Below are 16,652 nucleotides of genomic sequence, written 5' to 3' on the forward strand. Positions count from 1 at the left end.
TGAAAATTCAATGCTCAAGTTTTCCTCAACACACCACCAAAGAGAGCCGCATTATCTCTCATCCTCAGAGTCCTGCTCATGGAAAATCTTGATATCTACCTAGGTCTCTCCACATTCTCGCTTAAGTTGAAAAGAGCCCAATTTACCTTTCTTTGCACGAGAGTTTTATCATTTGCTTTGAAGGTCATATTATGAAAGCCTCAAGGGAGTCAATGCAAAAGGTAGAAGATGATGGCAATGACAACAATGGAATCAGATATCTAATCATTCTCTTGGGACACCCAAAAGATTAGGTGCTTCTTTATCTTATAATATGCTCACAAAATCTAATCAAAGTTGATGCCAAATTCAATTTAACTTATTTTCATCGCTGGATTTGAGATCTCAAGACTCTCAAGAGTTTGTGCTTCATCTATTTTCTACGTTTGAATTGTTGTATCTAGGCATTCGTGATGTTGGACATACAATGAGATGTTAAAGTGGGTGTCAACCTATAGTTGGGAAGTGTTCATGCGAGTTTTGCCATAGAAACATTCTATTCTGTGTTGAGGCTTAGTCTTAGTCGATCCTTCAAGTGCCCGGATTGGAGGCTTTTATTCCTTATTCTCTACTGTGTTAGAGTTGAGGCACAGTAGGAAATTACGCACGATTATTATCATTCACACTTTGCTAATCACACTCACGTTAATAATATTACCAAATCTCTCTCGAGCATCTAGCAACCCAAATCTATGCCAGATTTTTATCTCTAGATATCAACTCCTAAAAAGCACGGCAAACATTAAACACAAGAGCATACGTATGATTCTATAACAGCCTAGCTATATCTAACCTAGGAATGTATTATAGTAATTCAAATCGGGCACACTAACAACCTAATCTTTCTCAAGCATTAAGTCGAAATTAAAGTTCCTGCACAAGGTAGCTAATCTTACGCATGCATTAAGCACATATTTGTATTTAACAAAGCAATTAGAATGATAACAATTATTCAATATTATACTAAGGAATCCATCACCATTTCACAAACTCGCTACACCATAACCCTTAAGGGGTTTAGTGCATGGTGACGAGAAGAACAAAAATACAAGAAGAAGAAGAAATAATCAAAAGCAAATAAACAAACGACATAATTATCATTTATAAAAACTAGAGTTCAAGAGATTAACAGAAGAAGAATAAAACAGTTAATCGACGATGAACGAAATTGATGAAGATGGCTCTCTAATCACTATCTCTCTGAAGCTATCAAAATCAAAGTAAAAAAGAAAAAGTGAAACTTAAATAATCCGAGGTGATGTTTTTAGGTTACAAAGGCTCTATTTATAACTTGTTAGACTATTTTCGGAGTCATCTAAACCTTTAGATTAGATCCAATGGCCAAAACAGCTTGAAAACATTAATTTCCTTTTTCTGGCTGGCAAAGGCTCGCGGCGCGCATAAAAGACTGAGCGATGCCCGCAAGGTTTTTCGAGTATGCACAGACTGCGCGTACGACTTTGAAACTTTTGCATCTCCGATTTCATCTTCTGCGCGATGCGCGGTTCAATTTGCTGCTGCTTCGCAGAATGTGCGTATGACTCTAAGACTCGTTGCACAATCCTCGCGGCGCGCGTCAAGCCAGAATTTCGTAACTCTGCGCCTCGAGCTTCGTTTTGATTTGTTTCGACTCTCAACTGCATCATTCGGTATGGAAGTGACTAAAAAAACTCTTTTGCTCCTTTGAATCTATAAATCATCAGAAGCAAACTCAAAACCATCAAAATATCCGAGGACTCGTTAGTTTTAAGTCCGGTAAATATGAGTTTTACGCGTGATTAACGCAACTATTAACACACAGAATCGTAATGAAGCAGCTCACTTAAAATTTTTGGGGTTCAGGTTCCCTCGGCAAACAACGGGGCATCAAATCTCTCATTTGCCAGAACCCGGATCCAGGAGAACAATTCGTGGTGGTTAAGCTCAATCGATATTTTTTTCACACCAACCTGCAAAATGAAGCAAATTACGATAATTTACGCAACATTAAAATTGCATGTCATAGTGATTTTTTTAAAGTTAATCGCAAGAATAGTACGTCTAAAGTTTTTATTGCGAAAATAGTGTTCCATTTTAAAAACACTATAGGAATAAAAGATATTGAGAGTTGAAACAAAAGTGAAATGAAAAAAATGAAGTATTTGAAGTTAAAGGACATTATAATTCAAATTCGTCAAGAGCTTATTTTTGTAATTTTAAAAACACTTGGTCTATCTATGTAATTTAGTATGTTAGTGAGTCTACTTAGTTACATTTATCGTCTAAGAAAAGTTGATTATGTATACAAAATATATATATATATATATATATATATATATATATATATATATATATATATATATATATATATATATATATATATATATATATAGACACCAAGAAATTAGAGGGCATTCATTCTATAGCTAATTTCATAAGAAAAATGTGGGAGCATAAGCTCGAGGACCAAAAACACAAGGATATAAGCTCATCTCGTAGGTAAGAGCAAAATGTACCAGCCGGATCACAATTATTGGAGAAGCTGATAGTTTTATACAGCTTAGTCAACATACAAAAAGATCGAGGCAACTAAGAAAAGAACAATCCAAGAGACATGAGCTCGATGGTTATCACCATGCACCTATAAAAAATTGTGGGTTTGATCAACCCACGAACTAAAAAAAACTAGGTAGAAGAGAAAAAAGGACTTGCGTTCCAAATCACACATGAACTTGCCAAAATTCTTTACTAATAGTGTTTGTAAACAAAGAGAGAGAGAGAGAGAGAGAGAGAGAGAGAGAGAGAGAGAGAGTGAAGACGGTCAATGGATCGTCGAAATCTCCATTGAATGGAACAGTACTAACTGGTCATTATACAATCACTAAGTGTACAATGAGCTGTAACTAACTCTCTAACTATCTGACTGTCTGATACCATATTACAAGGAATGCCACTGAGGGTTTTACACTTTACACTTCTACGTTGTTGTCTGAGTTGGCTTTGCCACGTCAGCAACCTAGATTACACATACCATCGACGACCCTCAAAATATATTTTGCGCTCAAGATAAATTAGTGTATTTTAGAGAAAATTGGGTGAGAATCTCCACTTGGTCAAGCATTTAGGAAGTGGAGATTGAGAGTCAAGCCGGTTCCTGTTCACTCATTGGGTCAAATTATCACAAAAATCTTTGCAAGCCCAAAGGTGAAAGTGGCTTGGCTTCCGTCGTCGTCTCCGTGAACTTAATAAACCAAGCCCTCTGAAAACCCACATCCCTCATCGCAAGACTAGTTCAAGTTCAAGGGAAGTACTTCCCCAACATCAGCATGCGGGGAAAATAGTTCCTTAACAAAGATTGGCAGTGATGGGTGGGAACCAAGACATCCATATCGGTGGCTCTACTGGCTTCTCATTTTGAATCTTAGCACTTTTCACATTTTTCAGCTTCTTTCATCAAAAGCTCCAACAATGTTGTAGCCCACACCCTAGATTCTCTCCGTTTATTCTTGAAATCATCCTCCACTAGGTTTGATTCTTCCCTATACTTTAACACTCAATTTGATATAATGCCTGTTTCTAAAAAAAAGATATATGGAAGGTAAAACAAGTTGTGTTATCTGGCATGGGTCTGAAACGAATGCAAGTGCAACAAAACGTTGAATACGACCAATCACAAAGCAGCTCTCAAGATTAGCTTGTTATGTCGTGTTTAATCGGTAACACAGATTTGAGACCAAAAACACAAAAACAAAACAAAACTCCTGAAGCTTGTAGATCTAAAGAAAACAAAGAAAAATGTTTTTGGAAGACTAGTTACTTTGCAACCATAAGCTTCAACTCGGCCATGATCAGAGAGAACAGGCTTGCTAAACCAGGAACCGTGACTGTTTTCAGCGCTCAAAAGGGTCCTCGTTTGGGATTGAATCCGTTTGCAGTCATTCCTCCATCGACGGAAATGACTTGTCCAGTGATATAAGAGGCTGCAGGGAGGCAAAGGAACGCCACCAGGGACGACACTTCCTCGGGCTCCCCAATCCGGTGAAGAGGAGTTTTATCGACGATCTCTTCCACAAACTCCTCGTTAACGAGCAACTAATAATAGCAACAAGTTCCACAAAAGGAGCTCGACAAAACGAACAAACAAGTCCATGGAAAAAAAAAAGAGAGTACTTACATGCTCCGTGAGTGATGTTCGGGTGTACCACGGCGCTACGCAATTGGTTCTGATGTTGTCTTTTGCCCACTCACAAGCCAGATTCCGGGTGAGCTGATTAATTGCAGCTGCAGAAGCAAAAATAAAAATTAAAAGGAAGATAGAATGAATACATTGGCTTTTTTCATCCGATCAGAAAATCGGTGACCCTTGCCTTTTGTGGCTGCGTAGATTGTTCCAGAGCCGATGCTGGTCGAACCGGCGACGGAAGATATGAACACGACGTTCCCTCGGCCGGACGATTTCAAAAGAGGATGAGCGAGTTGACAAAGATGGTATGTGGATTCAAAGTTTGTGGAGAGAAGAAACGAGTACTCTTCGTCGGTGTAGTTCACAGTCGGCTTCCTAATGTTTGTTCCCACATTGTTCACCTGATATCAAATCTCTAACTAAGTGAATAGGATTATCATATTCTTTTTGTCATTTAAACAAGAAAAGGGCAGTTAAACTAAATTTTTTATATGTTTCGATTGCATCGAATCATATTTTCCCTCCAAAGGAGTGTCATTGATGCAACCAACTCATTTCTTGAGAAGACTCGGCTATCTAGGTTAGCAGAGAGGCAACGAGCCAAAAAAAATGATTGAAAGCTGTTTCTCAAAAAACTTCTCTTCTAACACTCGGCTCTCTTGTTCTAATTCTAACATACATGCATAAATTTTCATTTTTTACACAAATAAATTTTCAATTGCATAGTTGCTTTCCAGATGACCGAACCAGTGTAATCACAGAGCATATATATATATATATATATATATATATATATATATATATATTTTTTTTTTTTTTTTTTTTTTTTTTCTGTAACTAACCCTGTGTTTGGTATAGAATTGAGCTTAGACGTTAACCTTTAAAACTGAAGAAAAAGGGTTGATGTTTATAAACTCTGGAAATGTAGTTTTATTAGCAAACAAAAACAAGTACAGTGCTTCTTTCTATCAGTCCATAGTTAGTCTGCTGATTAGAAACTGAAGTCCACTTTAAAAACCAACAAATAATCGGAGAAATGGTATTGCATTTAAAGAGAAACAATTCCAACAAAGGCCACAGCTTGCTCTAGATAATCGGAGAAATTTCATTCTAATCAACATTTGAGTTTCATGTAATCAACTTACAAGAATGTTGAGCTTGGAGTCGAAAAGTGATGCCACGTGTCGAATGAGATCAGCTCTCTGGGCTTTATCGGAAGCGTCGCAGACCGTGCCGGTGACGGAAAAGCCCCTGCCTTTCCACTCCTCGAGGCACTTCGCCAGCTCAGCATCGTTCCGGGAACACGTATGCACGGCCGCACCGAATCCCGCCAGTTCCTCCACCACGGCTCGCCTGTCAGAAAAGAATAAAAGATCGTCGCATTGTCCTTCTCAGATATGAATGTATGTTTGTATTACCCGATGCCACGTGTACCGCCGGTGACGAGAGCGGTCGTTCCGGCGAGAGACCATCTTGTCGAGCCTTTGACTGTAATTTCGGACTCTGATTTTGCCATTTTTGCCTATGAAACGGTGGAATCGATCACTGCGCCTCCTCTGGTTTGCCTCTATTTTTTTCGCTAAATTCCACGTCGATATCCTATATCTCTCTCTCTCCCTCTGTCTATCTAACCTCTCTCTCTCGCTCTTGGTAAACATGTAAGAGGTGTATATAAATGTTTTAGATGATTTTTAAGTTTTTTTTGGAAATTAGTCATTCCATTTCCATTCATTTTTTTTTTTTTTTTTTTTTTTACAATCCTTCTAGTTTAAATGTGTACATGCTGGTCACATGATCTTTTAGATGAATGAATTTAATAGTGAAACTGAGTCATTCTGTTCAGTTTTGATCGTTTTTAATAACTGAATCCGAATTTTTTATAAATAAAATTTTAGATCAATAATCGGACCAATTTAGTCTAAAACCAAAATTTATGTTATTCACTCTTAAATTCTTTATCTAATTTTTGAAACAGATGTTTAAATAAAGGGGCGGCTAGGTATCTAGCCCAAATTGACTACCACTTTTAAAATTCTAGCCCAATTATCACAAAATTTAAGTAACTAGCCCAATTCACAACCAAACATTATAATATTCCAATACTACCCTTCGTTCAAATAATACACCGCCAAAATTCCAATCCTCTCACAAAACAATCCAACGAACCTGTGGTCATAGAGCAAACTCAAACCTCCTTTGAATTCGCTCCATTGAATTTCTCGTCCAATCAATCTCACCAAACAAGTAACGATTTTACGCAAGCTTCACCACCACCGCCGCCAAAGCGAAATACGGTGCCGATTCTGGCTTGACCGATCGCGGCGGAGCAGCCGCTGAACGCTCGGAATGTGACGGAGGAGCAGAAGATCGGAGCCAGGGTTGTGGAAGCAGAACATGGGAGGATCTCGACCCCGAGCCTCCTCTCCGCCGCCCAAACATCAAACTCTCCGGGAACTCCACCCGACCGGACTCCCCCGCGCGCCTCTGCAGCTCCGACGCCGCCGCCAGCCTCCGCATCGCCGCCGCGGACCTCGCAGACGGAGAACAGGTCGGGGAACTCCTAGACGTCATCTCCGAACGATTTTGGGTTAGATTATTCATAAAAATGATAAGTAAATATTATTTACAAATCGCCGTTCGATAGTAAATAATATTTACAAATCGCCGTTCGATAGTAAATAATATTTACCATTTGAAAAAACCAACATACTTGTCTCAGATTTGGCCAATTCCATGATTCAAATATAGACACACAGAATTAACTGAACCCTAGACGTCATCTCCGAACGATTTTGGGTTAGATTATTCATAAAAATGATAAGTAAATATTATTTACAAATTGCCGTTCGATAGTAAATAATATTTACAAATCGCCGTTCGATAGTAAATAATATTTACCATTTGAAAAAACCAACATACCTGTCTCAGATCCCGGCGACGCCTACCCCGACGACGATCCAGGTCTTAGGGTTGGAAGACGCGCTGACCTTTGCGAGCTCGAGAGGACGCGACGCCCGGCGTGGGGATGGAGTTTGCTGAACAGTTCTGAGATGGATTCTTTCAGCTACGAACAGCTCTGAGACCGATGGCACGAGTCTCATCGGAGACCGAACACGATTCCGAAAGTGAAGCTATCAGAGATCGCGATGAGTATATGCGGTTCGTGTTCGTCGCGTTGGCCAGGACCACCATTATCGTCGCGGAGAAGATCGTCGCCGGGATCGGAAAGATCGCCATTTAATTTGAGTCAGAGCTCATAGTTGAAAAAGAAGATCGATTCAGAGAGAAAGATGATAGTTTGGATATTGAGGAAGGGTATTTTTGGTACTTTGTCTAATGTTGGGCTATTTGCCTAATAAACTGATAGTTGGGCTAATATTTTAGAACACCTCTCCTCAAGTGGCTATTTCTTTACAGATCTCTTAAATAAATACTAATTTGAATAAAAAAACATATATCCCAGGTTATAGGTAAGGGAAATATTAATATCAATAGTATCCCTCGTGTTTAATCGAAATGCGAGATTTATTCTTCGATTTCTAGAATATCATACATATCTCTTCAGTTTAATATAAATGACATATACCTCCCCTAAAAATGGTATATTACAAATATCACCATTTTCGTTTATTTTTTACAAAAAAATAATTTGAACTCCCCAAAATACCCTTAATAGAATAAATATTTATTTACTATTTTATTAAAAAAATCAAAATCTCTCTTTATAAAAAAAATCCTTAACTTTTTATAAAGAAATTTTTTAATTTAATTTTTTTGTATATAGAATGGAAAATAAAAAATTATTTCATTAAGGGTATTTGGGGGAGTTCAATTTTTTTTTTAAATAAACAAAAAAGATGATATTTGTAATATAATATTTTTTTTATGGGAGGTATATGTAATTTATATTAAACTGAAGGGATATATATGATATTTCTAATAATCGAATAGATAAATCTCGCATTTCGATTGAACAGATGAGATACCGTTGATATTTTCACTTTAATAAATTTTGATTAATGTGTACACCGCTAAATGAAATAATCAAAATCTCCACATGTCCCCTCGTGTATCATTTTAATATGAAAATTATTTGTTTTATTATAAATATCCTCTCTCTCTCTCTCTCTCTGTATATATATATATATATATATATATATATATATATATATATATATATATATATATATATATATATATATATATATATTTAGAGTTGGTCGAAGTTCCAAGGTTCTTCGTGACTTTGAAAATCAGTTTTGAGTCACATTTGTTCACTTACGCCCATGTTCGATATGCACCATAAATATCTTTGAGTTTCATGATTCTCAACCAGTGGTTTCTTAGTCTTCATCGAGTGCAGGAGAGACATGGATACTAGAATGAACACGATTTACTTTTTTCAAGACATCGACTCACATGATTAGTACTGTTTGTAATTGATCTGTGTGATCCCTTGATTCATATAAACTTGCACACTTTACTATATGATATTATATACTAAAATTTTTATATAAAAGATAACATTTTTTTTTAAATTCGTATGTGATAGTCACGTTCAATTAAGTTTTCTAATCTATGATATTTGTTCCATCATGAGATGTCAAAACTAGACCAAAGTAAAAGGATATGTACAAGCACACGTAGATGTAGTGAAACTTGTTTAAGAAATAAGTTCAAATAATTTTGAGATTAAGTCACTTCTAAGCCTTAAATGAATTTTATACTAAATTTTCATGTAACCAAAATTGGCTTTTGGAAAGCTCCGCCTCCCATCTCTAGTCTCTCTCAATGTTACACGTGCTTGATATGCTTGGTTGCTCAAATTTTGATTTCAACTCATCATTGTCCAGCCAATCCCACCTTAAATTCTTACAAACATACTTTGAGTTTATAGCCTTGAATCTTTGCATGGTTGTCTTAATGCTCATCATTGTTTGAGAGAATTATACTAGAACTATAGACATTGGATATTCATATATATATATATATATATATATATATATATATATATATATATATATATAAGATTTACACCGGGATAGTGATTTTTTTTTATCCTAATAGATCTAAGTTGAAAATTTGCATATCTCTTATTATGGTTTTCTTCAAATTTATGTAAATTGTTGTTACATTAATTGGCGATTTAATGTTGGCAAAATAATATAGAATCGTGGAATATATTATCGGATAGCGTTGGGCTTTGTTACAATTTCCGGTCACAAGTGTCGCAGTTTGTGTTGTAACAGTCCTGTATAACAGTCTCGGCCCATTGACTTTTGGGCTTCGCTACTCCGACTTGAAGAATGATTCCAGCGTGGATTAATGAGATAATGGGCTGGTCTTCCTAATCCGTCTTCAAGATTCGTGTTGACCTAGTTTTCTCATATAAATAGGTCATCACCTCACCTTCTACACTTACGCCTTTAGAGAAATTTATTTGAGTGTTTTAGCTGAGCTTAGAACGACCTGTGTTCAAGCTTTTAAGGTGTCTTTTACATCTGCTTTGTTGCCTATATACGGGTGATTGTATTAGAAGCTAGAGGTTAGGTTTTTCAATTGTTTTTGTTGGGAAACACGTTTAGAAGTCTCGGGAGAGATATTATGTGGGAATCGAGGGGATCTCGATCTTAGAGGGAGCCTAAGTTGCTGTTGAAGAGGATAGACGTAGGTTGGGTAGCTAGTGAGGGATTCGTTGAGTGTAAATCCTTATTGTACCACGTTATCATAGTAAATTGCTTTCCACCGGGCAAAGGCCCTCCAGACGTAGGCACGGATTGCCGAACTGGGTTACCAACTCTGGTGTCTATTTATTATTTCCGCACTCATATCGTTAATCTGTTGTTTCTCTAAATTTCAGCAACTGTCGCACTTTCTGTTACAAACACTTTCTGAAACAGTTGCGCAGAATCAGTAATTTCATAAATGAATATAGGAAAGTTTTGATATTCCACCGCGTGGTAGTCATGTTCTTAAATTATTCTAAATCCATATAAGATGTTCCAATATTTAGATAATCAAAGCTCTAAAAAGCATATAAGTAGACCTTACATTGCTCAACTTTCAACTTCTCAATCTTACCACCTATGGTCAACATTTAAAAAGAGAGAGAAAAAAAAAACAAAAAATATTATGACATCAATGATTAGAACCATATAAAAGAAGACTTCTATACTTAAATGCATTGTACTTGTGATTATGATATACGCAGTTCTAAAATTGTAATTTAAACGAGTGTGAAATATTTTTTTTATTTCGGGAGACTTACCTCCGACGATCATTCGGACTTCATCGTAGCTTTCCTCATCAACTTCTTCTAGCTCACCATCATCTACTATCTTATCGTCACTTTCTTCGGCAACGGTGCAAAAGCAAAAATCTTAAATACATGCAGTTCACGAGCCGGCTAACCCTATTGATTATGCTCAACAAAACAGTAATTGCAATTATTAGGCGGATTCTATAGGCAAAATGTATGGGGTCTCTATATTAAGAACTTAGCTCGAGTTTGCGCTTTTACTATGTACCTAAGCTAATTTTGATTATGATTGGACATCTTGTTAATTTTGATTACATAATGTTGCATTTGGGCTATAATTAGCTTATGCTGGTTAAAATAAGTAAAATCCCCTTCATTACGTATCAGTAATCGTACTAATCGTACTGATTTTGCGTTCTAACACTTTAATCTTATGCGATCGAAGATTGCGAAGATTTTGTCTCACTATCCAACAAACTACGATTCTACGTGATCAATGAAAATGAATTAGGATAATATAGACATCTTGAAGTGGTGGGGAAAAAAAAGCATGAGTAAACATTCCCAGTGTATTCAAGTCTTTCCATAGACTTATTAATTGTCTCGACGTTGACCATTTTTGTCAAAGTCGGCCTTATTTAGTGCGCTCACATCATCAATGAACGCCTAACACGCTTATGTCCCGAATTAACACAGATCATTAACGTAAGAAATGATAGTATTAAGCGGAGGAACTGAATATCCAACAATGCAAACACGTTACTATTCATTTACAATTTTCAGCATTGATGACAAAGAATGATATAACTTTGAATATTTGCTATGTAATATTTATTAATAATGAATATTATGTACGTGTGACATATTTACCGCCTCGATGTCGACCAAATTATAGAAGTCGACATCTTGCAGCCTGACTGCACCATCAATAAACGCCGTACACAGGGCAGAGCCACATGAGCTCAGGGGGCAAATGCCCAACTTGAAATTTTAAAAATTATAATTTTTTATTTTAAAATTTTTATTTTTTTATTTTTGGCCTAATTTTTTTTATTGTTATTATTTGCTCCACTAATTTTTTTTTTTCTAATTTGCCTCCTGATTTGAATTCCCGTCCCCGGTCTCCCCCACAAGACGTACATGTTTAGTTCCGAAATGGTAGAGTTAATCAACATACTTCACGATTTCTCTACACATTTTAGCGTTAATGATTACTAATGATGTAATTTTCAGATTTATGTTTGTTTGATTATTTACTACAACTCCCATTAAATGAAAATTCAAATACGCTAGAAAATTTGACTAAAGACATTTGAATCGATTTTAAAATAAATGAATAAACTATTAAAACTTAATATTCAATTTACCGTAACAATTTCAAACTTGTATTTATTATTTCTGCAGACATACAAATTTATATGGAGGGACTACACATTTAGGCCCTCATGGAATGTAAACAATTGTTATCCAGGGATGAATCAGTAAATGGACAAAAATTTCCATCCACTCAGTGTCTTTTTTTTTTAATAAATAAGAGGCTTTTCATTAGATAACGGATAAAATACTCACAAATACACAGATATCAAATACCAATCAACAAGAAAATGTATGACCTCAATTCAATTAGATTCAAAACTAAAATCCATTGATTACACATTGTGTGTGAACAATCATATACACTATATTTATAGCGACCTCATGACTCGTTTAATAAACCTTGCAAAGTTACTAAATGAATCCAAATACTCGAGGCCGACCACCACGACCGTTTGAGTATTTATACGGCCAAACCTCGAGTGAAAAAACTCAAAGACGATAAATATGTCTTTGGGACATAAACTCACAATTGAAATGTGATAACACAATCAGAATCCAAACATAACAACATAAAAAAAAAATTAAAGAAGAAATATAAAAAAAGACAAAAAGTATAAGTATTCTACTTGTTGAAGGCTAGAGTTTCATGCTTGGGTCGGTGAAGAAATCAATATTAAGAACAAAATCGCAATCTTATGACGATGGTGCGGAAGAAACGGCGGAAGAAAAACCCATTTGCAGAACTAAGATTAAAAAAATCCTTTTTTTTTTTTAATAATGAACTCCATCTCCTTTCCCTCAAAATTGAGACACAAAGATCTTCAGGGGGGAGGTTTCAAAGAAAAAAAAAAGTTAAGAGTTTGGCAGAGAGAAAAAGAGGGATGAGAGAAATAAATACTCGTGTGTGAGATATGTTTTTACTGCGTATCAACTCTATGTTTTGATTAGGTTATAGTAAGCAAATTTTAGATTTAATTTTTTTAGAGTAAGAATCTATCATATATCTAAAATTCAAATCCGTTTAAATATATATTGTGCGTATCTTATGTTTGGGCTAACTAGATTAAAGACTATTTTATAGATTGCTGTAAAATAATTTGGCATAAATTTTTTAAAGTATATAATTAAAATTTAGAATAAATCTCATTTTTACCCATTGGACTCGTACCTCAGTTACATTTCGCCCTCTGGACTCAAAAACGTTGCAAAACTCAACTCACAACTCAAACACGTGTTACAAAGTTCTACTTCCGTCAGTATTTTGACGTTAAGTTTCACGTTTTGATGATGTGACAAGATTTTAAAAGGTATAAGTTATTTTCTATTATTCTAAATATTTTTAATATTTAAATATTGTTATAAGATATATTAATTGTTATTAAATAATTATCTATTATTCTCTCTCTCTCTCCTCTCTCTCTCTCTCTCTTTCCTTTCTTCTCTGCATTTTATCCTTCCATAAAAATACAGCATTATCAAACTCAAGTATGTCAAACAATAACAATCTTCGTGAACCCTATAACCCAACCAAACAAGAACACACTTCGTATATAAGACTAAACCAAGAAATGACCTATAAAAGTATATCTTATAACAATATTTATAAAAATATTCAAATGCAGAGAAGAGTCGGTCAAGTAATAGTAATATAAAGCTTCCCTTTTATTTATAAATTATATATTATATGCATCTTCTCATTACTATCTCCCTTCCCTTCTTCTTTATCATATCATATGAATCTCGTGCTCTTTCCAAGTCCAATACTCTCTCTCTCTCTCTCTCTCTCTATTAAATCTTCACATATCTGAAACTCTGTCTCTCTCTTAAATTAATCTCATTCAATCCAAATCATGGCGTCCAGAGGAAGCGTAGAGCTGGATTTCATGGGAATCGAGAAATACTCGTCTTCTTCAAAAAGTCTCAGTTTTAGAAATTTCTTCACCGCCAACGAAGCTTTCGAGGTAATAGCTCACATCTCTATTTCTTTTCTTCTTTTTTTTTTGTCACTCCATCAATCGATTGTGTTTCTAAACTTTTTATTGACGTCAATAAATAAAGGAATCCAACAAGCTATTTCGAAGATCAAACCAGAGATTCTAAAATCGGTGATTACCTCCAACGAATCAGCTCCGATTCCAACTCCAAATGCGAGGTTTGTTACTTTTTTTTCGCTTCTTTTTTCTATTTACTTGTATTATTCATAGGAAAGAACATAAATAAGTTCAATACTCTGTTTGGGTTCGGGCAGTGAGAACGACGCGACTCCATTGACGATCTTCTACAACGGAAGTGTATGCGTTTTCAATGTCCCTCGCGATAAGGTTAGTATTTGATGAATCTATATCCTTAATTATTTGAATTTGTTGATTGTGATTATCTTAACCAAGCAACGGCCAAAACGTGAACAGGCTGAGAGTATTTGCGGTGCAAGGAAGCGGTGCTGAACTGAAACACCCTTCGACAATAAAAAGGCTGAACCGAGAGAGAGAGAATAATAGATAATTATTTAATAACAATTAATATATCTTATAACAATATTTAAATATTAAAAATATTTAGAATAATAGAAAATTCTCTTATACCCTTTAAAATTTTGCCATGTCATCAAAACGTGAAACTTAACGTCCAAATACTGACGGAAGTGGGGTTTTATAACACGTGTTTGAGTTGTGAGTTGAGTTTTGCAACATTTTTGAGTCCATGGGGCGAAATGTAACTGATGTACGAGTCCAGAGGGTAAAAATGGGGTTTATCCTAAAATTTAAATAAAAGTCTAAATCCATTTTTACCCTTTGAACTCGTACATTCGTTACATTTCGCCTCCTGGACTCGAAAATGTTGCAAAACTCAACTCACAACTCAAACACGTGTTACAAGGTCCCACTTCCGTCAGTATTTGGACGTTAAGTTTCACGTTTTGATGACGTGACAATATTTTAAAGGGTATAAGAGTATTTTCTATTATTCTAAATACTTTTAATATTTAAATATTGTTATCAAATATATTAATTGATTTTAAATAATCAAATATTTCTATAATTCTCTCTCTCTTTCCTATCTTCTTCGTTTCTTGTCTGCATTTTTTTCTTTCCTGATTCGCGTGGGTTGTATTTCATGCTTCTCGCCGGAGAGGAATCTTCTGGTGGCGAGGATCCAACAAGGAATCCGCGACAAACATCGCACTCTTCAATTTGGGATAGGTGCCTAATAGTAATAATTCATATTCGACGTTCGAGACTGATGGCGCCATGGACGAAGCAACCACCATTTTCTCTGTGGATTCTCCGTCGTCGGGCCTTATTGCTCGCCTCTCCAGAGCTTCCCATCTCAAAACACGAAGAAAGCCCCAAATCACAACAACAAAAGCGATCCGAGCTCTCCTCTTATTCACCGAAACCCAGAAAAACCAGTCTGAAGCTCAACAATCCACTGGCAAGCGCATGTAGAGCCTAGAGAAGATTAAAACATAGAGAAGAAGAAGAAATGGAGAAATGAATATATGTGAATAGACGAAAAAGATCTGGTAATTATTATTGGAAACCCTATATGGTGTTTTCTCGGTCACTTAGATTTTTTTTATTTTGTTTGGCGGGCTTGAATTTTCTGATCCCAGTCCAGCACAAGATGGACTGGGCTTTCAAGATAGGGCTCCAAAACTTCTGAACCAGAAGGAAGCAACGGACGAAAAAGAAATAGAAAAAGAGTTTTACGTTGCTGGTTTGACGTTTGAAATATCATATTAGGGCTTTTCGGATTACTAGGAGCAGAGCTTGAAATTTGAAGTTGATTAGTGATCGATGATGATTCAGACTTGTCGAGGTCAATTGTGATTCTCGGATTGTTTTCGTTTTGTTATTCTGAATTGGTCTGAGAGTTTTTTGTGAGTTATGTCTTTGATTGATTCAGATCTTGAGGAAGAAGATGAAGTAAAGATATAGAAAAGGGGTAAAATAATAATTTCACAAAAAAACCTTTTAAAAAATTGCCACATCATCAAAACGTTATAACTTAACGTCCGAGAACTGACGGAAGTGGGGCCTTGTAACACGTGTGTGAGTTGTGAGTTGAGTTTTGTAACATTTTCGAGTACATGGGACGAAATGTAACGAAGGTTCGAGTTCAGGGGGTAAAAATGAGATTTATTCTTCAAAAAAACCATGTATGTAAATCTGGACATTTGGAATGGAAATGAGGTGAAATTTCATTCCTTCCGGTCAATTTAAAGTAATGGAAATTTCTTTCCACTGACAATGCATGGAAGGAACTATTTCTTCTGTTGACTAGCGAAAATCAGTGAAAATAGTATGAAAATGTTCCTTCAAGTGGTTTCTGCTGATTTCAACATTTGTTTTATTCTTTTATTTTTTAATCCCTCATTTTACTTCTCCTATAAATATCACCCTTATTCACATTATTTCCTCACAACTTTCTCATATAATTTCTTCTCCTACTCTCTTCAACTACTCTAACTCTCATACAATATTAATATATATTTGTTTTATTATAAACTTTCTAATTTAATTTTCATATATAATTTTAGTATATAGTTTTAATATATATAAATTTAGTAAAAATGATCGCTTTCTCCCCTTTTTTTGTTCTTCTTCATATATAGTTTGTGATATAATTTTAATATGTAATTTTCATATATAAATTTAGTATATAGTTTGAAAGATTTTATGAGTTTAAAAAACTAAACTACCCTTAATTTTTTCATTTTACATTTTAGTCCTTTTTAAAAAAAAAAAAACACTACATTTTAATCCTTTAAAAATGTATTTATTTTAATTATTAATTTTTATGTACGGATGTGACGATCCGACTTTTCGGACCGTCTTACTTATCTTACTTTTTAAAAATTTACAAAATTTGAGG

At 35.2% G+C, this 16,652-nt stretch overlaps 1 protein-coding gene and 1 long non-coding RNA gene across 2 annotated transcripts; one reads left to right on the forward strand and one right to left on the reverse strand.

The window, feature by feature from the left end:
- Positions 1-3,679: 3,679 nt before the first annotated feature.
- On the reverse strand, positions 3,680-5,870 carry LOC149379129 (NAD(P)-binding Rossmann-fold superfamily protein). Its single transcript, XM_089602824.1, has 5 exons — positions 5,620-5,870; positions 5,347-5,554; positions 4,386-4,602; positions 4,193-4,299; positions 3,680-4,110 (listed from the first exon to the last, which is right to left on the reverse strand). The coding sequence occupies exons 1-5, from the start codon at positions 5,715-5,717 to the stop codon at positions 3,916-3,918; spliced, it is 825 nt and encodes a 274-aa protein (XP_089458950.1). The 5' UTR covers positions 5,718-5,870; the 3' UTR covers positions 3,680-3,915.
- Positions 5,871-13,554: 7,684 nt separating this feature from the next.
- On the forward strand, positions 13,555-14,094 carry LOC149379130 (uncharacterized). The gene is made up of 3 exons (XR_016294288.1): positions 13,555-13,738; positions 13,836-13,929; positions 14,026-14,094. It is a non-coding gene; the product is annotated as an uncharacterized LOC149379130 (long non-coding RNA).
- The last annotated feature ends 2,558 nt before the right edge of the window (positions 14,095-16,652 follow it).

This window comes from Urtica dioica, chromosome 12 (genome assembly GCF_054948205.1).
Source record: "Urtica dioica subsp. dioica isolate 48M chromosome 12, U.dioica_male_clone48M_v1_H2, whole genome shotgun sequence".
NCBI classification, from domain to species: domain Eukaryota; kingdom Viridiplantae; phylum Streptophyta; class Magnoliopsida; order Rosales; family Urticaceae; genus Urtica; species Urtica dioica.